The 22517-nt window shown below is 34.3% G+C and overlaps 2 protein-coding genes across 9 annotated transcripts; one reads left to right on the forward strand and one right to left on the reverse strand.

Moving 5' to 3' along the window:
• Nucleotides 1-303: 303 nt before the first annotated feature.
• Nucleotides 304-16493, reverse strand: LOC122308838 (pentatricopeptide repeat-containing protein At4g08210). Of its 7 annotated transcripts, none has more exons than XM_043122099.1 (5): nucleotides 6217-6997; nucleotides 4929-5095; nucleotides 1700-4170; nucleotides 1053-1120; nucleotides 304-646 (listed from the first exon to the last, which is right to left on the reverse strand). In XM_043122099.1, exon 3 carries the CDS (start codon nucleotides 4051-4053, stop codon nucleotides 1933-1935), a length of 2121 nt encoding a protein of 706 aa, XP_042978033.1. In that variant the 5' UTR covers nucleotides 4054-4170; nucleotides 4929-5095; nucleotides 6217-6997; the 3' UTR covers nucleotides 304-646; nucleotides 1053-1120; nucleotides 1700-1932. The 7 variants fall into 7 exon arrangements, with proteins under 7 accessions (XP_042978033.1, XP_042978031.1, XP_042978036.1 ...); XM_043122097.1 differs by lacking the exon at nucleotides 6217-6997 and adding an exon at nucleotides 5326-5592; XM_043122102.1 differs by lacking the exons at nucleotides 4929-5095; nucleotides 6217-6997 and adding an exon at nucleotides 16366-16493.
• A 501-nt stretch (nucleotides 16494-16994) lies between these two features.
• LOC122308839 (protein FAR1-RELATED SEQUENCE 5-like) lies at nucleotides 16995-22089 on the forward strand. Of its 2 annotated transcripts, XM_043122105.1 has the most exons (4): nucleotides 16995-17138; nucleotides 17254-17340; nucleotides 18818-18971; nucleotides 19907-22089. In XM_043122105.1, the coding sequence occupies exon 4, from the start codon at nucleotides 19928-19930 to the stop codon at nucleotides 21959-21961; it is 2034 nt and encodes a 677-aa protein (XP_042978039.1). In that variant the 5' UTR covers nucleotides 16995-17138; nucleotides 17254-17340; nucleotides 18818-18971; nucleotides 19907-19927; the 3' UTR covers nucleotides 21962-22089. The 2 variants fall into 2 exon arrangements, with proteins under 2 accessions (XP_042978039.1, XP_042978038.1); XM_043122104.1 differs by lacking the exon at nucleotides 17254-17340 and having other exon boundaries at nucleotides 16998-17138.
• The last annotated feature ends 428 nt before the right edge of the window (nucleotides 22090-22517 follow it).

Here is a 22517-nt window from a genome sequence, read left to right on the forward strand (position 1 = left end):
ATAAATTAATATGATTTAATATAATACGTTATTTTATAAAGTTAATTTTATTATAAAATAGATCTAACGGATTCCATGAAACCATATCAGTTTATAGATTTATTTTATGTAATCTCTTTATATATGTATCGGTTCTAAATATAAGATAAAAAGATATGATTATTCCCGGAATTTAAAAAAAAAAAATGGCTTCTTTCTTTGTGGCTGAAGAGCTTACTGCTGGTGCTTAGAGATGGTTCCTTCGATTACCAAATGTAAGGGATCCGATAGATTGCATAGTGATAAAAAGAAAGAATGATAGTATATTCAATGAAGTGGAATAAGACTGATAAATTGTATTCAAGGAAAATAAACAACGGATTGTTTCGAGGCAATCCAACCTCCTACAGATCCAAAAGATTCAAGAATTTTTCAGTAAATTCGAAATTTCGAAGGACTGTTTTTTCCTTGTTGCAGCAAAATTTTCAGAAAAATTAGCTAGATCAAATAGAAGTTTGAAACAATGTTTTTCCTTCCATTGAGACTCATATCTGCACCCGATGAACAGGAACCTAGAAACCCACCAGCAGCAGCTTTTTGGGGCTGATTAAGCATTAAGAACGAACTTTATAATCGAAATTCCGGCTGCCGCCACTGCATTGCATATCTATCAAAAGAAGATTAAACATTACGAACAAACTTTATATGCACATCAAGGGGTATAAAAAAGATAAGATAATGATAGGCTTATTTCTTACTACCACCCATTTACTATTTTATAGTGTATTTGAAACTTTTATTTTTTTTATTATTTTCTTTTAAATATTTTTTTAACATCCTTAGTCATTAAGAAAAATTTTAAAAAATATACAACTTCACTAATAGTCACTTTATTAACTATTTAGTAAAAAAATTAAAAAATAAAGTGAGTAGTAAATAGTGGTAGAAGGTAATAAGCCTATCATTATCATTGGTGGATATCCTTTCAGTTTCTGTATTTTTTGGTAAACCCTCCTTAGTCTCTACAGAAACAAGAAAATCAGAAATAGAATTACGAGAGAATAATAAAATACCGCAGTGTGTTGTGGATTAAGACCACCATTAGCCTCAACAATCATGTAACCACTAGGGCCAGAAGACTCTGAAATTCAGTGGGAAATATCAGTTTAATGCAAGTCCTTTCCAGTCATGCATGAGCAGGCAAAAGAATGAAAGACTACTAGCATTAGAATCTGTAAGGCAAAACGTAGGTAGTCGGGTCCATCGACCAATTAGTACCATTGACCACGAGGGATAAAAAAAGAACGTGTTAAAATAGAAGGGAAGGGCAACGGATGAGGCTTGATAAAGAATTATTTCGTGAACTCAATTTTTCCCAACTCGTGTCTTTTGTTGTTTTCTCTACTTACGCAATTTCATTTCACATACCAATGGATTCATATTGAGTTCTAAAATAAGTTAAAGAGCCTATCCATTATGAGTTAATTTATGACTCTGGAATCTGGATGACGAGTTATTTTGGAACATTATATAAACAGCTCTTGCTCTCTTTCCACTCAAGAAAATTATGAGGTTTATCATCACTAACATTGAAACAAATGAGAGTACGTGGAAAGAAGTTCGAGTTCCTCAACACTAACACTGAAATAAATTTTAATAATTTCAAAGTTCATCAATGAAGCTGAGGGTTTAAAATAAGAAAAGGAAGTGATCAACATACCCCATAACTGCAATGCAGCATCTCTGTCAATTGACCTACCAAGCATCATCTCCTTTTCCAGATACTTCCAAAAGTCATATACATTGTGATATTTCCAAATCTTGAGATAGGGTTGTTTGCCATATAAAGATTAACTTTAAACACGGATTATCACTGTTCCACACACATGCTAGGACTTGGTTCTAGTGTTAGACAACCCAGTTGCACCATGCAATGCAGTAAAGCTGGATTGCTTAGCCAGGTATCTCAATCCAGCTTTTTCCAGCTTCTCTTTTGCCCACTTCCTCGACAGCTTCCCTTGCCTTGCTTAAACTATCCCACAATCCATATGTTGCATAAACATTGCTAAGTGTCACATATACTGAAGGGTCTTCTGGTGAGGATGCAAGAAGGTGTTGAGTAATTATATTAACCAGTTCCATATTCCTGTGGATTCCACAGGCCCTAAGCAACGAGCACCATATGGCTTTGTTGGGCTCAAAAGGCATGTCAGCAATCAGTTTTTCTGCCTCTTTGAAGTATCCAGCTTGGCCAAGAAGATCAATAATGCAATGATAGTGCTCCAATTGCGGTTCCACTCCATATTCTGTTTTCATGGACTGAAATATGGTCCGCGCCTCTTCAACAAAGCCAGCATGTCTACAGGCAGAAAGAACACCTGTAAAGGTAATTTCATTTGGCTTCAGACCCAACTCTACCATCTTACAAAAAATTTTAATTGCTTCCATTGATCTTCCATTATGCCCACATCCCACAATTATCCCCGTCCAACACACCGTGTCCTTTTTTGGCATAGAATCAAACAAAGCTAACCCATCTTCAATATCACCACATTTTGAGTACATGTCAATCAGAGCTGTTACTGTAACCTCCTCTGTGTCATATCCGCTCTTAATACAGAAAGCATGAGTCTGTTTTCCACTTCGAATAGATGCTAAACTTGAACAAACCTTCAGAACATTTGAAACAACAAACTGATCTACGTCAAGACCCAAATTGACCATATCTTTGAAAAGGGAAAAGGCTAGTGAGCCTAAACCCATTCTAGCACACCCTGCAACTAAACCAGACCAGACTACAATATCTTTCTTCCGAAGCCTATGAAATAATCCTAATGCATCCCTAATATTTCCGTGCTTTGCATAAAGATCAATAAGAATGCTTCCAACAACATTATCTAACCCATACCCATTTGTGACAATCAAACCATGCACTTGACGACCAAGTCTTAAATTACATAAGTGGATGCAGACTTTTAAAGCACTACCAAAAGTGTAGCAATCAAAATATACAGCCAATTGATGGATTTGTGAAACCAGCTTGAGAGCCGCTCCATATTGCTCATTAACAACATATCCAGAAAGCATAGAATTCCAAAGTGCCAAGCTATCACAAGCAGAAGCATTACACCCAGAGTATAGATCAAATAGCTTTCTTGCATCATTTAATAAATTAAAATTTGAGTACATGTCAACAAGAGCTGATACAGAAAAATAATCAGACTCATAACCTGACCTAACAACATATGAGTGAATCTGTTTCCCAGAAGCTATGAAACCATGGCTACAGCACGATTTTAGAGCACAAGGCAATGTGAATCCATCAAGCTTAAGACCATCTTGGTGCATCATGTACACAAAATCTAATGCAAGATGGCTTCCATTATCTGCAAAACCAGCAATGATGCTGTTCCAGGATACAACATTTGGTTCTGGAATTTGATGAAACAAATCCACCGCCTCTTCCATCAAACCTTCTTTACAGTACCCTGAAATGATTGTGTTCCAAGTAATTGCATTCTTGCACAAAATCTCATCAAAAACACTCCTGGCATCACTCAAACTTCCACATCTGACATACATGTCCAAAAGGGTATTCATCAAAACAATGTCAAACTGGAATTCACCTCCAGAAACTCTCTTATGAATTAATTTTCCCAATTCCAAATCACCCGCAAGACCACATGCTTTAAGAGCTGCAGAGTACATAAACCCGTTGGGTTCCTCTGAACCAAACTCTAACATCTGATTATATATTCCAATAGCTTCCTGAGGTTTTCCACTACCAGTATACGCAGAGACCATGGTGGTCCATGAAACCACATTTCTTTCAAGCATCTCATCGAACACCTTGTGTGCATATTTCAGATGACAAAACTCCACATACATGGATATCAGATTGTTGGCAAGGAACACGTTATTCAAAACCCCGGTTTTGATCAAATCAGAATGAAGTCTTCTGCCATGATTGAGAGCTTGAACTCTCCCACAGTGGCGCAAAACTATTGCAATGTGGTTCAAATCCATGATTCCCCAGAGTGGCGAAAAGCTGTTGATATGGACTTTCATGTCCATTTATAAGCACTTAAAAAATCCACGTGTTTAAGAGCAACCACCATAGAATAACAACAATACTCCTTCATACGAGGAAATAAGCAGTTATCCCCATTCAGAATAACAAATGCTTCAACACTGCATATAAATGAAATATTAAATTAGCATTATTGCAGAATCTCAGCTGCCAACCAAAACCAATAGACCATCCAACTGCTAAAACTCTAAGCTTCATTAACATTTTGGCAAGATAACATAATGCAGCCACTGAAATAAAGATTTAAGGATTCTTCCTAGGAACTTGAACAAAATAGTACTCGTGAATACAGATCACTGTCCAATATCATATACAACCAATAAGACATTAACTTTTACTATTTTAATAAGAAAAACAAGTTTTCGCTAGCATGATCTTAGTCAAGTTATATTCATTCTAAATAATTGTCTCATTTTCTACATGAATACAACTACACAACTTACATACAAGTTCCAATACATATTTCCTGACACTAATAATTCTTAGAAACGTAGGTTATAGGTGCAGAGAGTTAGCCATACCAACCAATTACACTCACTGTTTTGAGACTTGGAGAAAATTTTAACAGCTCACTAACCATGCAAGCAGCAAACCGCAAGGAAAATCGGTGTATTGGGCAATTTATGCTTTATAATAATAACTAAGTCCATAGAAACTACAGAATAAATAGATAAATCCATTTTTAAATGAGATCCAAAAACCCAGGCTACCGAAATCACAGTAAAATTCAACCCAAAACTGAAAAGAACAAAAAACATAATCTCATATATAAACAGTGAGACAGTAATATAGTAAAATACACGTGAAAACTAAAACAAAAGAAAAATAGAGACAGATTGTTAAACAAAAACTTATATACCTCTGACGAACTCGTTTCAAGGAAAACGAGTAGAAGAATAAACTACAAGAAATTCCTTAGGCAAACCAAAGAAGAGAAAAGAAAAAGGGAAAAAAAGGAGCTTTCTAGATCTCATTTGGCCGTCGACTCCCCACATAACCAGAGTATGAGATGAATTGAAATCCAATCTGCCCAAAAATAAAAGAGAAAAAATCAAGTCTCTCTCTCTATTTATTTATTTATTTATTTTTGTGCATGTTAACTTTCCCGTTTGTTAGGAAAAACGTGTAGTTTGGTGAATACTAAGATAAGCTTCATTTAAAACTAGTTCAGCTAAAATCTCAATGAGTTTTCTCAGTAGCCAAATAGAAGTGAGTGATAAATCCAATACGAATTGTAAGAACAAGTTCAATCAAACCTGCTGATGCCACATAAAGCGAGAGAATGAAAGGCCGTTTGCTGCAAAAACGAATTTACGTAGAGAAAGAGAGTAGAGGGAGTTCAGAGCAAAGAAGAGTCGGAGTGGAGTTCTTATAAGGCCCTTAGTTTTCACACACTGCCACACTTATTAAAGTGGTGCCTATGTGGTTTTAAAAAAACAAAAATCAACAAATATACTTTTTTATATAAATAATACAATCCATGTTATAAAACTAATTTCAATATATTATTTGTAATTCTCAAAATGAATATGAAATATTACTTACTTATTATTACTTGATAAAACTCTGTGTTTATTCTCATGATTTGTTAATGTATTTCTTATTTACAATAAAATATACTTATTTTCCAGATTTACATACGTAGAAAATGTCAAATCTTACAAAATTGAATTCGTTGCTCTTGACATTTCTGAAAAAAATTATTTATTTTGGATTCTTGATGCTAAGATCCATCTGGATGCGATGAACATGAGAGATACAATTAAAGAAGAAAATCATGGGTCTCGCCAGGATCGCGCTAAGGCAATGATTTTTTTTCGACATCATCTTCATGAAGAATTAAAAACTGAGTATCTCACGGTGAAAGATCTCCTTATTTTGTGGAATGATTTAAGGGAGAAATATGAGCACCAGAAAACTGTAATCCTCTCAAAAGCTCATCATGATTGGTTGCACTTGAGGTTGCAAAGATTTATTTTTGTGCATGTTAACTTTCCCGTTTGTTAGGAAAAACGTGTAGTTTGGTGAATACTAAGATAAGCTTCATTTAAAACTAGTTCAGCTAAAATTTCAATGAGTTTTCTCAGTAGCCAAATAGAAGTGAGTGATAAATCCAATACGAATTGTAAGAACAAGTTCAATCAAACCTGCTGATGCCACATAAAGCGAGAGAATGAAAGGCCGTTTGCTGCAAAAACGAATTTACGTAGAGAAAGAGGGTAGAGGGAGTTCAGAGCAAAGAAGAGTCGGAGTGGAGTTCTTCTAAGCCCTTAGTTTTCACACATTGCCACACTTATTAAAGTGGTGCCTATGTGGTTTTAAAAAAACAAAAATCAACAAATATACTTTTTTATATAAATAATACAATCTATATTATAAAACTAAAAGAGAAATGATATTATTGTTATAAACCAATTTGTATGACTACCTTTAACCATCAATTATGGTCATCTTTAACCATCAATTATGACTGTTTAGCCATTAATTATGACTTAAGCTATACATAAACTGCCTTTGTACTCCTATATATATGGGTATTGTTTACTTATATATGATGATGTTTTCAATATTGAATAACAACAATTTCTCTTGCAATATTATTTCTCTTTTAGTTTTATAACATGTTATCAGCATGAATGTTCTGTCGAGTTTGAAGCTAATAGTCTTCTTCTTCAAGTAAGTTTTTCAATATATTATTTGTAATTCCCAAAATGAATATGAAATGTTACATTACTTATTATTACTTGATAAAACTCTGTGTTTATTCTAATGATTTGTTAATGTATTTCTTATTTACAATAAAAACATACTTATTTTCCAGATTTACATACGTAGAAAATGTCAAATCTTACAAAATTGAATTCGTTGCTCTTGACATTTCTGAAAAAAATTATTTATTTTGGATTCTTGATGCTAAGATCCATCTAGATGCGATGAACCTGGGAGATACAATTAAAGAAGGAAATCATGGGTCCTGACAGGATCGCGCTAAGGCAATGATTTTTTTTCGACATCATCTTCATGAAGAATTAAAAACTGAGTATCTCACGGTGAAAGATCTCCTTATTTTGTGGAATGATTTAAGGGAGAGATATGAGCACCAGAAAACTGTAATCCTCTCAAAAGCTCATCATGATTGGTTGCACTTGAGGTTGCAAAGATTTCAAGAGTGTTAGTGAGTATAACTCTGCACTCTTAAAAATCAGCTCAATATTGAAATTATGTGGTGAAAAAGTCACTAATGATGACTTGTTAGAGAAGACATATACTACTTTTCATGCATCGAATGTGCTCCTGCAGCAGCAGTATCGAGAGCGAAAGTTCAAAAAATATTCTAAATTTATATCTTGTCTTCTAGAGGCTGAACAAAATAATGAGCTATTGTTAAAAAAATCATCAGTCACATCTTACTGATTCTATATCATTCCATGGATTTACACTATTACCATAAGCAAATTGTGCATCTTTTCAAAGAAACCGAAGGTGTGGACGTGATAGGAAAAACTATAGAAGTGGAGGTCCTATAAGCGACCACACTAAAAGGAATAATTATAGATATACACCATACTACCAGAAGTGGTTCAACTCAAAGAATGCTAAAGGTCCTCAGAACAAATTTTTTAAAAAAAAAGAAGATGGATGCTATAGATGTGGTATGACTAGACATTAGTCTCGTACATGTCGCACAGCTAAGCACTTGGTTGACTTATACCAAGCTTCTATAAAAGAGAAAATAAAAAAGTTTGAAACAAATTTTGTTGAACCATTAAATGCTTTAGTTTTTTATAGGTGGAGAAGATATTACCAACCTTGATGTTTCTGATTTATTTGAAAATTCTAGTGGTAGAGTTGATCATTTGATTGGTAATGGAAGTGTTCTTTTTTAATTAATGTATTTTCTTTATCTTACAGTAAAGCTTTTTAATATTTTGCAATGTTTTCTAATAATGAAAATTTATTGAATCTTACTGATGAACTTTTTTATCTCTGAGATGAATAATAGAGATGTATGTCGAAACCACCAACGAAGGCAGTAAAGAGCATCTCCTCATTACTAAAATAATTTTGAGCTAGAAACTCGTATTAGAAAATTTACATGCTCTCTCATCTGGATTGTATTATACAGAAATGAGAACAATCGAATCACATGTGGTAATGCACCAGAAGTGCATTGACTCCAAAGTATTTATGACTTAGCATGATCGCCTTGGACATCCAGAATCAATAATAATGAGACGAATAATTGATAATTCGTATGGGCATCCCCTAAAAAATCATAAGATTATCTTACCCAATGAATATCCGTGCTTTACAAGTTCTCAAAGTAAATTGATTATCAAACCATCTCCCCATGATTTTACCACACCTTTATTATCAATAAATACATCTGATAATCGATTTGCAACCCTTTGTAAATGAATAATCTTTTAAACCTCTAGTTTATATTCATTTATACAATGATCAAATTGGAAAATTATTTTTTCAAGTAATTTCCTGTCGTGCTCTCATTACCTAATATTGGAAAAATAGATTCGTCAAAATGACAATCCTCAAAACGTGCCTTAAACATATCCCCTATAAGAGGCTCAATGTATCAAATAATAGATGGAGAATCAAACACAACCTTTGAGAGAATCAATTTACCTTGAGAACATGCAGAGCAAAGATTTTCATTGCATAAGATAAAGAAAATACATTAATTAAAAATGAACACTTCCATCACTAATCAAATGATCAACTCTACCACTAGAATCCTCAAAAAAATCAGAAACATAAGGTTGGTAATATCTTCTCTACATATAGAAACATCTAATAGTTCAGTAAAATTTGTTTCAAATTTTTTTGTTTTCTCTTTTTGAAAATTTGTTCTGAGGACCATTACCCTTCTTTGAGTTAAACCACTTTTGGTGGTACGATGTATGTCTATTATTATCCATTTTAGTGTGGTCGCTTCTAAGACCTCCAATTCTATAGTTTTTCCTACCACGTCTACGCCCTCGATTTTTTTTGAAAAGATACACGATTCGCTTATGGTAATGGTGTAAATTCAATATCATTCACTTCATGGAAGGATATAGAACCAGTAGGACGTGACTGATGATTTCTTAACAAAAACTCATTATTTTACTCAGCCTCTAGAAGACAAGATATAAGTTCATAATATTTTTTGAACTTTCGCTCTCGATACTATTGCTGTAGGAGCACATTCGATACATAAAAAGTAGTATATGTCTTTTCTAACAAGTCATCAGCAGTGACTTTTTCACCACATAATTTTAATATTGAGCTGATTTTAAAGAGTATAGAGTTATACTCATTAATACTCTTGAAGTCTTGCAATCTCAGGTGCAACCAATCATGATTAGCTTTTGGGACGATTACAATTTTCTGGTGCTTATATCTCTTCCTTAAATTATTCCACAAATTAAGGGGATCTTCTACCGTGAGATACTCAATTTTTAATTTTTCATGAAGATGGTGCCGAAAGAAAATCATTGCCTTTAGCGCAGTCCTGCATGGACCTGTGATTTCCTTCTTTAATTGTATCTCCTAGGTTCATCGCATTCAAATGGATCTCAACATCAATGATTCAAGATAAATAATTTTTTCCAGGAATGTCAAGAATAACGATTTCTAATTTTGTAAGATTTGACATTTTCTACATATATAAATCAGGAAAATAAATATGTTTATATTGTAAATAAGAAATATATTCACAAAATCATGAGAATAAACACGAGTTTTATAAGTAATAATAAGTAATGTAACATTTCATATTCATTTTGGGAACTACAAATAATATATTGAAAAACTTACTTGAAGTAGAGAACGACTAACTTCAAAATTGACATATCCTTCGTGCTGATAATGTATTATAAAACTAAAAGAGAAATAATATTGCAAGAGAAAACGTTGTTATTCAATACTGAAAACATCTTCATATACAAGTGAACGATACCTATATATATACAAGTACAAAAGTGGTTTATGCATAACTTAAGTCATAATTGATGGCTAAACGATCATAATTGATGGCTAAAGATGGTTATAATTTATGATTAATGTGGTCATACAAGACAATTTATAACAATTGATGGCTAAAGATGGTCATACAAATTGATTTATAACAATACATTAATTTTTAGTTTTGAAATAAATAGCAAGGACCACCATAGTTAATGCTAATATTCAAGGAATTTTAGATTGTAAGGACTAAAGGTACCATAAACATAGAGCATAAGGTAAATATAACCATATTTAGCTTTCACGAATATTCCAAAAATGCACCTGTAATGCTCTAATGGAAGGCCCAAACTACATAGCCTATACTATAAAAATACTAGTCAATGATACAATTGGAGCTACATTGGAGCTACATTGGATCCATTATAAAGAGTAAGAATTTCTCATTCCCAAACAATGTGTGATCTCATACACAATCTATCTTTACACATCATATGGGGTATCACAATCCCCCCTTTAAATTCTCATCGTACTCATCAAGCTAATCTGTCGTAGGTGGCACAGCTCAAGTCCCACATTTCTAGTTGGGATACACTCTAATACCATTTAGAACACCCCAATGGAAGGTCTAAGCCACATGACCTATACTCCAAAAGGGGACAAATCAATGATACAATTGAAATCTCATTAAAACTATTATAAAGAACACGAACTTTTCCTTCTAAAATAATGTATGATCCCATACATCACTTATTTTTACACATCGTATGGGGTATCGCAGCACCACTTATAGATATCCTTAAAACAATAGCAATCAGTTTCTTACTTGGTCATTTAAATATTCAAAAGAAAGGTCTTTACTGCTTTTTGAATACTTGGTCCTTTAAAATCTGACCGAGCCACGGAATAGCGATCCAACTTTGAAATTTAACTCTCTCTCTCTTCTTTTTTCTATTTGTTTGACAAGGGAACTTAGCCCACAGCCTAAAGAGCCCAAACCTCGCAAAAACCTAAGGTGTGCTATGAGTGTGTTTACAAAAGGTAGAAAAACTATGAGTGCTACCATACTTTGGTGTGACAGTGAGCAAAATAAGTGGAAGTAACTATTCTTTTTGAAAAAGTTGGCAAGACAAGTCTATATATAGCTAGGATTTCAATCAGATTTTTTGGAAGGTGTATATTGGTTGAAAAAGAAGCATCATTCTCTGCCGCCCCTCCTTGGATATTGAAATTCTCCAAGTACCCCTATAAAACTACTAAATTGTCTACCAATTTTCTAGAATAAATTAGTTAGATTTCAATATTATGATTATTAAACGAATCAAATACTTAAAAAAATAATCAAATTTGCAAGATACAAAGATTGGTTACGAAGGAAAACCCTTTAAAGAACTCTTTAAAGGTAAAAAACATTACGAGTCAGCCAAATTCAGAAAAGTCAATCTTATTGTTTAAAAATCAATTACAAGTAATTCTCAATTACAAAATTTTTGTAATTTGACTTTTACTTGTCCAGACAAATGACCCATTTGTCTTCTACCGCAATAGCAGCCAGAACCTCTGGCAATTTTCAAACTATTGACTTCCCTCCTGGAACTCCAGTGGCTGAAATCCAATCAATGATCCTTCACACTTGAAACACGATCACACACAATGAGAAATCACAAATATGAAACTTCATTAAGGCATTTTCTCACCAAAATATACACTAGAAAGTACTTCAGAAAATATGTAGATTTGAAACTCTACAGATCCTAACCAATAGGATCTCTTAAATAAACAATCTGGAAAGAGTTCCAGTTAAAATAAGATTCTGCTGACAGATAGAATCTGTCGCGAGGATGCCTCCTGACGAATTGCTGACATTTCGCGATAACTCATTTTTACAGTGACTAATTTCCGTTTAGTTTCTGTTCTGGATAAATGCATATCATCATAGACTCGATATTTACCTCAATGACTTATTTAAACAACCTCTAAAACTTCTAAATAAACTCAATATTGTTTAGAGATAAAATCGATAATTATTTTACATTTATTCAAAAATTATAAATATAATGATAAGATAAACCTTATCATTTAGTCATCTAATTCTAACCAACTTTTGCCTGTACAATCTCCCACTTTAGCGGATTAGTGACAAAACCAACATGATGAATGTAATATAAAACTTGTCAAAAGCACAAACAACAAACCAAGAAACTAAATAGAAATTTCAAACAAATAATGAAGAATAAAAACTTATGTTCAGCAAAAAAATATATATATCATCTAACTCCCCCTCAACAAATTCATTTCAGCAAATTCATTAAACTCCTCCTCAATAACACACTTACTGAAACTCCCCCTAAATTTTACAGTACCAAAATATTTTAAATTGCTCTTCCAATACTCACTTTTTGTCACTAATCTGACAAGACACAAAAGAAAATAAATATCACTTATATGTGTCAAGATGAACTAAGAAAGACATGATGAACAACTCTCATGTATGAGCATGAATGTATGTCAAATAATGAGCAAATGATTGAGACAACTTGGTTGAGACAAAAAAATCAAACACTTGGTATGCACTAGGATAAAATTGAAATGTATAATCACATAACCCACCAAAAATCATCTTCAATCCATGCATAAAATCAAACCATATGAGCATATATTTCAGATTTTAAGATATTCCAACCCCAACATTCAAACAATAATCAAAATCTCAATCTCCAAATATATGAGCCGAGATCTAAAACTAGAAGAAAGTGATTGGAATAAATTCAAAATTTTACCATGATGGAGAGCCTTTAGTCAAGAAACTTGAAACCAAGTATTTCTCTAAAAGAAAATCAAATGAGATGTGGATGAGATAAGGAGGCTAGGGCTCGTGTATGGGGAGTACCGTGAGCCGTGTATCGGGGGACTTACAGAAATAAACTCGGGGGCTGGGCGTGTACTCGTGTGGGGCTAAAACACTTACTTAAGTGACTATTGCCATGCACGGGTTACTCAATAGAGTCCCCCTAGGACTTAGGCACAAAACAGATACCTATTATACTACTCGAGACTTATGAAACAAATGCGATCCTTATTCAAAACTGACCCAAGCCAAACTATATTTTCTATTTTCATATTTATTTTATATAAACCAAAATAAATAGAGGTTAGAAAAAATAAAAATAACAAAAAATTTGATTTTTTTTTATTTATATAAATAAGCAAAAGGGCAAGTAACATACCTATATGCATCTTAATTCAAATATAGTGTAACTCACAAAACAAATACAATGAGGTACACCCTCTTATTTGCAACAATCACTATGGATTTTCACTCCTCATAAGATCATCTATGTCAAAGTTCATGTGAGTGTGTGAGTGAGCAAACTTATATAAGGTAACAACTTTTTATTTTATTTTATTTTTCTTCAATATATTTTTATAAAATTATCCATGAGTATTTTTCCTCTTATAGATGCTTCCAAGAGATTGTTACTCACCTCAAAAGTCAAACTTTATGTTAGGGCCTAGTTACATGAGCATCTCCTCGAAACACTAGTTTGCACAACCTCATTTCTCTATGTCCATTTTTGTTGCTCATTTTTTTCCACAATGATTTGAGCAACGATTTTTTCTATAAGGACTTAAGAAGATAGATCCATGTGGGGTGTTAGTCTTTTTCCGCAATGATTTAACATCGACTTTTTCTATATGGATCAACTATTTGTGTTTGGCAAAGGAGAGCTCTTTATAAATGTACTAGGTTCAACTAATATTAGTCAATTCAAGGCATGAACTCCCCTATGATGAGCATCTCATTAAACAATATAAATTTTAATTATTATATGCATACATATAAGTTTCTCACAGTGCTTTGTAAATGAACTTTGTCAAGATAATACATAGGGTTAGTATGCACAAATTGAATTGCACAAAGTAGAGAGATGCATAGATTCAGAAATTTATCAAGTGAGAATACAAGTGCTCAAACTTTGACATATCAAGCATGCACTTTCTTTAAAGAAAACCTTTGAACCAAACCAGAAAATTTTATATTATATTTTTCTTATTTAAAACTTAAAAATAGAAACATAATAGCAAAACAGAAAAATAAAATGCATGTCCTAGATTAATGATATGCAATGAATGCAAAAACATACAAAAGGTCCTATCAATTAATGTGACATGGCATTTTCTTTGACCACCAATTTTGTTTTAAACTTTGGTCTATTTATTTCATCAACACCACTTTGTATAAACTTTTTTTTATTTGGAATGCAAAAATCTGCTAGTTCACCAAGTTTGAGACTTAAAAAGTTGATTTGTTGACCCATATCACAAACTTGATTCTCTAGACTCTTTTTTTTTTTCAATTTTAGATTTCTTTCACTTCTATTTTTCTTCACTTTATTCAAGTTAAAACAATTTGACCTTATATGACAAACAACACTACAATAATGACAAATAGGAATAAACTTACCTTTGAACTTACCTTGATTGGGCTTCTTTGTCATGTCAAACTGGAATTCACCTCCAGAAACTCTATTATGAATTAATTTTCCCAATTCCAAATCACCTGCCAGGCCACATGCTTTAAGAGCACCAGGTTGGGTTCCTCTGAACCAAACTCTAACATCTGGTTATATATTCCAAGAGATTCCTGAGGTCTTCCGCTACTAGCATACGCAGAGACCATGGGGGTCCACAAAACGACATTTCTTTCAAGCATCTCATTGAACACCTTGTGTGCATATTTCAGTGTCAAAATACTATGAACTCATGAAAATACTGAGAGAGCTTTGGAAAAACTTGTCTGCTATGTGCGCAGCATCATTCTCATTGAGTAGGGCAATCCCCATTCTTTTCAAGGTAAGAACTACATATGGTAACAGCTGACGTATAACTCCTAACTATTAGCATCTATACGTGGTAAGAATAACTATTGAGTATATACGGTAACACGGAATAATATAATATCTAATATCTACGTTAACATTCAGATGACAAGAATCTACATACATGGCTATCAGATTTTTGGCAAGGAACACGTTATTCAAAACACCAGTTTTAATCAAATCAGAATGAAGTCTTCTGCCATGATTGAGAGCTTGAACTCTCCCACAGTGGCACAAAGCTATTGCAATGCAGTTCGAATCCATGATCCCCCAGTGGCACAAAGCTATTGAAATGGACTTTTGTGTCCATTTATAAGCACTTAAAAAATTTATGTGTTTAAGACCAACCACCACAGAATAACGATAATAATACTCCATACAAGAAATAAGCAGTTATTCTCATTCAGAATAACAATAAGAACATGACATAAATGCTTCAACACCACATATAAATGAAATATTGGATTAGCATAATTGCAGAATCTCAGCTGCCAACCAAAATCAATAGACCATCCAACTGCTACAACTCTAAGCTACATTAACAATTTATGGCAAGATAACATACTGCAGCCACTGAAATAAAGATTTAGGATTCTTCCTAGGAACTAGACCAGATCACTGCCCAATATCATTTACAGCCAATAGCTTGTGAACCATTCTACAGATTAGAATTAAACATTAACTTTTACCATTTTAATAAGAAAAACAAGTTTTCACTAGCATGATCTTATTCAAGTTATATTCATTCTAAATAATTGTCTCATTTTCTAGATGCATACAACCACACAACTTTACATACAAGTTCCAATATATATTTCCGAACAATAATTCTCAGAAATGCAGGTTATAGGTGCAGAGAGTTAGCCATACCAACCAATTACACTCACTATTTTGAGACTGGGGACAATTTTAACAGCTCACTAACCATGCAAACTGCAAGGAAAATCGGTGGATTGGGCGATTTATGTTTTATTATTATAACTAAGTCCATAGAAACTATAGAATGAGTAGATAAATCCATTCTTAGATAAGATCCAAAATCCAGGCTACCCAAATCACAGCAAAATCCAACTTCCAACTGAAAAGGAAAAAAATCATCAATCTCATATATAAACAGTGAGACAGTCAAGTAGTAAAACACATGTGAAAGCTAAAACAAAAAAAAAAGGAAAAAAACGAGAGCTTTCTATATCTCATTCGACTTCCCACATAACCAGCGTATGAGATGAGTTGGAATCCATAGCAGCCCAAAAAATAAAAGAGAAGATATTTATTTATTTGTGCATGTTAATTTTCCTGTTTGGTCTTTAAGAAAGACGCATAATTCGGAGAATACAAAGGAAAAACTTTATTTAAAATTAGGTCAGCTAAAATTTCCATCAGTTTTCTCAGCAGCCAAACAGAAGTAGATGATAAATCCAATACGAATCGTAAGAACGAGTTCGATCAAACCTGATGATGCCACAGAAAGCGAAAGAATGAAAGTCCGTTCGTTGCAAAAACGAATTTGCGTAGAGAAAGAGAGCAGAGGGAGAACCGAGCAGAGAAGAGTCGGAGTGGACTTCTCCTATAGACTCAAGCCCTTGGTTTCACGACCATTTAAAGTGGCGCCTACGTGGCTTTAAAAAAACAAAAATAAAAAAGAAAGGGACGAAGTTGTTCTGAATCCAGAGTCTCGGGCACTCTCTGTCTCCCAATACACCGAGCTCCCTACCCTAGCTTCAGATCTTAGAGCTTCGGACGGCTTGATCACCGCCCAAAATCCAAGATTTAAGTTTCGGCTTCGTCCTTTTCAAATTCCCACGATGAATTAAATGCTGAAGCCACCACTTTCCGTTTCGGCTTCGTCATCATAGGTGCAGGTTTCTCTCTCGCTCGTAATGTGCTCAACTCGTATGAATTAGTGGATTTGTTGCTGGCTGTGTGAGGTTTGAAGCCCTCAGTTTCTGGTGGTTTTGTTTAAGATACCTGACATTTATGATGTGTGAGAGGTACTTGTATATCACACCATGTACAACAATTCACTCCAGTAGCAGCCTGCAAGCATTCATCTTACTCCAGTAGAGGTTTTATATAACCAAACACAACGTCCGCGGCCCGCAAGCACTCATCTAGTCATGCTGTCTCCTTCTCAACTCCAGTAGCAGCAACTTCGATATCCCTCTTCTCTTCAGCCAGCAAGATGGCTATTTGATCTGATCATCTTCTTTCGACTACGGGTGAAGGTGCGTACAGCACTTTTCGCTTATTGTTCTCGACACTTTATGTCTATTTGTTGATTCTTTGATTCGGCACTTCCCTCCTGCTTATTATATGTACTTTTTATTTTCATCTCTGCAGAGAAAAGCTCCAATTTCTTACACACCGTGACACCGCATATCATTCCATTCGATTTCTCTAGACCTTTTCCTATTTTTGTTGTCTAAAGTTGATTCACTAATTTTTTTTTTTTTCCAATTTTTTTCTTATTCTTACTGATGTGGTGTTTTTTATGGCTTCTCAATCTTTTTGGTAAACGGTTGGTGCTTATAATGGTTGTATGCTTTGGAATTGAATATATAGATGTGGGGACTGTGCCAACTGAGATGGGGTTTTTTTATGCTTATTTATTTGCATTTGACTGTTTTAAAATTATTACTGGTTGGCTTCAATTGTTTACTGCTTAGATAAGCCTATCTGTCTGCAATATTTGACTTTCACTTCTAGTTTTCCCTATATTCAGGTTGGAAAAGGCATAAATCTGTACATGTCCATACGCATTTGAGTAGCTATCACCGCTACGAACCCCTCATGATGATGGCCTTATTCTTTTCAGCCTATGAACATGTCTATTTACTTATCTGTTAGACTGGATTATAGAATTTCTAAAATGTTAGAAAGTCGACTGTTGGGAATGAAAATCGTATATAAAGAATGGAGGAGTTCTTGCTAAAGTTGTGTGTTTAAAAATCATTGTACTTAACATGAGGGTAAAATGCTTCTTGCTATTTGGAGGCTCTTTGCTTGAATTCCAAAAAGCTTAAAATGGTGGCTCTTTGCTATTTTTTAGTTTTACACGCTGAAATGTTAAATTCCGTGGCTGTTTGGTGTTTTTGTTTTATATATTCTGTTTTTAAAAGCTCCTTGTTATTTGATCACTTTGGTGGCTCTTTGCTTGAATTTTAAATTGCTAACCACCACAGTTCTGCACTGTGAAATGGTTATGCGGTGGCTGTTTGGTGTTTGACATGTTTTGAGAATTTCCTTTCTGTTTGATGGCCCTTTGATTGAATTCTAAAATGTGTTCAGCCATTACTTCTAGAATTTGAAAGGGTTAATTTGGCGGCTGCTTGGTGTTTTTTTTTTTTTTTTTAATTTATTTTGAAGTTAAGAGAACTTGAGAATAATGCACCATAGTTTTTTTTTTTTTTTTTGATAAATAAACAATTTAGTGATCAAAGAATAGCAAAGCCTGAATTACAACTCTAATGCCCTAACTAGGTAGGCACATTAGAGGCAAGAAAATCTTGAAGGGCCATGCCATAATGCACCATAGTTAAAATTTATACTAACATATTTTAGTGTGTATGCAAGTTTATTCTTTTCAGAGTTGAAGTTTTTGGTATCAACAAGACAAGACCTTTCAATTGATTATAGTACTTATTTTTAAGAACTTGGCTCAAATTTACAATTTCTTATCGAGTTTCGAGTAGGGTCTGGACATAAGATGTCTTACTCTAGTTGAGTTTGAACAGTGAAAAGAGCTCGAGCTCGAGCCAAATTCGTTAATAATTGAGCTGAGTTTGACCGGGCACAACTCACTCAAACTAGCCATACTGGTGGTTAAAATTTACATAGCTATATATCATAGAGCATCTGATGCCAATGCTCTCAGACCTCACTTATCTCTCCACCATTTCTGTAGCTGGGTCATCCTCTCTGCCATTTGCTGCCATCGTCCAGAGCTGGATCGCACAGATTTTATGCTGTCTTCTCCATCTGAGTTGTGATTTCCATCGGCCCCTCTACATCCATCACAACAGCCACTTTGTCACTAATTTAGGTGGGCAAATCACAAGGTATGACTACAAATGCCTCTATATATTTATTTTTGCTCTTGATTAGGCTCTCAATTGCATTCCTCATTGAACTTCACTGGTTATTGACAAAGCAAAGGTGATACTGGGAGAAATAATTAAGATTCTGATTGGATAAATGTGATATTAGGGCTGGTCTAGTATACTGGGAGAAATTAATATTCCAATTCCCCTTTGTCACAACGCCTCCTTTATAACTACCAGTCATGAATTATGGTTCCCAAAAGGAGTGGAAGCACTCTATGCATGTGGGACTTTTGACTTTGCTATAACAAGTGGTGAAATTTGATGTCTTATGGGTTAAGAAGGCTGAGATTCAACGTTCATTTTGAGAGGCCACAAACAAACTTAAAGTATTCAACCATGGGAATGAAAGTCAGTGAATCCTCTACATTAAAAATGTTTGACTAAAGTTGATATCCTGCAGGTTGGGGCCATAGGCCCCAATAAAGTAGATGGAATCTATTACAAACACCAATATTTTGTACATTTACAACTGATGAGGAGTCAGTCTCAATTCCCTTTGTTAAGGGGTATTGTCCTCGTTGATGGGAATATTTTGTATATCTAATTTGGTTCACATTTTGCATGTGCCTACTTTCTGACAATGCCATAAGAACCAACTTATTTGAACACTCTGGATTATCTGAATGCTACCTTTACTTCAACAAAATCTCCCTGAGCTGTCCAAAAAAACCAGAAAATTGCGTGGCCATGCTTTCCAATGTTTAAATTCAAGTTTATGTATATTAGCATCCTTTCATTATTATTATTATTATTTTAGCCTAAACTGAACTGTTATCGGTCTAGTTGCTTCATCATTACGTTACCAAATAAAGAACAAGCTTTATATTTTCTTTCTTAAATTTGGGAAAATTAAAGAATGGGAATTTTATTCTAATATTCTAGTAATGTAGGAAAAACTCAACTCTGGAGTGATGGACTCGAACGTATCGCACATTGAGGATAAAGAAGATACTTTTTGTGAACCAGATGGGAAGGAAGGAGATGAAGGAGATAATGTTGTTGAAGAACCAAAGGTTGGAATGATATTTTCATCAGAGGAAGAAGTGAGATTATATTATACCAACTACGCGAAGCGTATGGGTTTTGGTGTTTCGAAAAGAAGCTCCAATGTCGGAGATGATGGGAGATTAAAATATTTCACTCTTGCATGTGTTCGGCAAGGCACATCAAGGAGCAAGGCATCTAACGTTCTTAGGCCAAGATCAGTGGAGAAAATGGGATGCAAGGCCAAGATAAATGTCACGTTGACAGCTGATGGAAAATATACATTGTCTAGTGTCGTTCTTGAACACACACATGCTTTAAGTCCCGGGAAGGCCATATTTTTTAGATGCCATAAGAAGCTAGGTGATAGTATCAAAAGAAAACGTGAAGTAAATGATGCGGCTGGACTCAAAGTGCGTAAGAACTACAAGTCATTTGTACATGAAGCTGGGGGGTACGAGAATCTTTCTTCTGGCAAAAAAGATTGCTGCAATGACATGGGGAAGGCGAGACGACTTCAGCTTTCTGTAGAAGGTGTCGAAGCTCTACGAAATTATTTCATTAAAATGCAAGAGAAAAATGATAAGTTCTACTACGTGATAGATGTGGACAATGAAAGCCAACTAAGAAATGTTTTTTGGGCAGATGCTCGAAGTAGAGCTGCATATGATTCTTTTGGCGATGTGATAACATTCGACACCACCTATCTAAACAATGCATATAGGATGTCATTTGCTCCTTTCATGGGAGTTAATCATCATGGCCAGTTAATCCTTTTTGGGTGTGGATTAATATCCAATGAGGACACGGAAACTTTTGTGTGGTTATTTAACGCATGGCTGAAATGTATGAATGGACAAGCTCCAAGTGCAATAATCACAAACCAAGATAAAGAGATGCAAAATGCAATTGCAACGGTATTCCCAAGATCCCGACACAGATTTTGTTTGTGGCATGTGATAAATAAACTTTCAGAAAAACTTGGATCACACTCTCAATATGAAGCTATCAAGTGTACTATACAAGGTTTTGTCTATGACTCCTTGAGCTGTGAGGAGTTTGAACAAAATTGGAAATGCTTGCTTGATAGTTACAATCTCCGTGATAACGCATGGCTGGATTGGATCTATGGTGAGCGGCATCTTTGGGTACCGGTCTATGTAAAAAATACATTTTGGGCTGGGTTGTCTACTACACAGCGAAGTGAAAGCATGAATTATTTCTTTGAAGATTGTGTGAACTCAAAGTCCATGCCTAATCAATTTGTTGAGCAGTATAATAATGCCTTGAGGAGAAAAGTAGAGAATGAAAACGCAGTTGATTTTAGTTCCTTGGGTACTGCAATCACATGTATTACTCATTATCCTATTGAGAAACAATTTCAGGAACTTTACACCAATGCCAAATTTAGAGAAGTCCAAGATGAGTTCAAGGGATTGTTGTATTGTTGTGCAGCGTTGGTTACATGTGAGGGTGCGATGTATACTTACCAAGTTCGTGATGAGGTGAAGGGTTTTGAGGGTTTCATAAAAAGGACGAACTTTTGTGTTTCATTTAATGATGCTGATTTTGAGGTGAAATGCAGTTGTTGCCTGTTTGAGTTTAGAGGTATCTTGTGCAGACATGCGCTTCGTGTGCTCACTAATCTAGAAAAACAATTGTTGCCGCCAAAATATATTCTTGATCGGTGGAGAAAAGACTTGAAACGGAGATATACATTAGTCAAGAGTAGTTATGACGATTTGAGTGACAGCCCTGCAGCACAGAGATATGATAGGCTAACCCAGTATTTTGCTGAAATTGCATCCCAATCATCAGAAAGCGAGGCGATTTGTGGAGAGTTGATTCGGCGATTGGAGCTATTCCAAAGTGAATTCTTGCATCATCGAAAAAAGCGTGATACGAGTCCATTAGCCCGTCAAAGTGAGATATGGAGCATGCAGAGCAAATCTTTTATGTGAATCCTGCACCTTGACATGTACGTTATATATTAGATTTAGATAAAATTGGAAGCAAGAGGTTGTTGGGTGGAGTATACTTTGTACCTCTCATTTATAATTGCATTAAAAAAACGGCTAGATTGGGTATCTCAGGCAAAATAAAAGGTCAAAAAATCTAAATGATGGATGATTAAGAAATTTGGCTGTCCTTCTATATGAAAAATGAGTACTACTACATCCATTAAAGAATCATAAAAAAATAATCTTATAAATTGATATGACTTCGTCTGATCTGTTTTATAATAAAAGTAATTTTATAATCTGATAATTAAATTATATCAGTTTATGAATTATTTTTATATAATCTTTTTATAACTAAAATATTTTTTATGAAAAATGGAGTTATAATTTTCTTACTCTACTTATGAAGTGGGTACCGACAACGCATGCACTCGCATCTTACTGATAAAAACATCTTCGTAACATAAATTTCTGTATTTTTTTTATTTTGGTTCCTTTCTTAATTATACACGAGTATTTGAAATAAACAGCTCCCTTATTTCGTTAATAATTAATT

Source organism: Carya illinoinensis, chromosome 5 (genome assembly GCF_018687715.1).
Source record: "Carya illinoinensis cultivar Pawnee chromosome 5, C.illinoinensisPawnee_v1, whole genome shotgun sequence".
NCBI classification, from domain to species: Eukaryota; Viridiplantae; Streptophyta; class Magnoliopsida; order Fagales; family Juglandaceae; genus Carya; species Carya illinoinensis.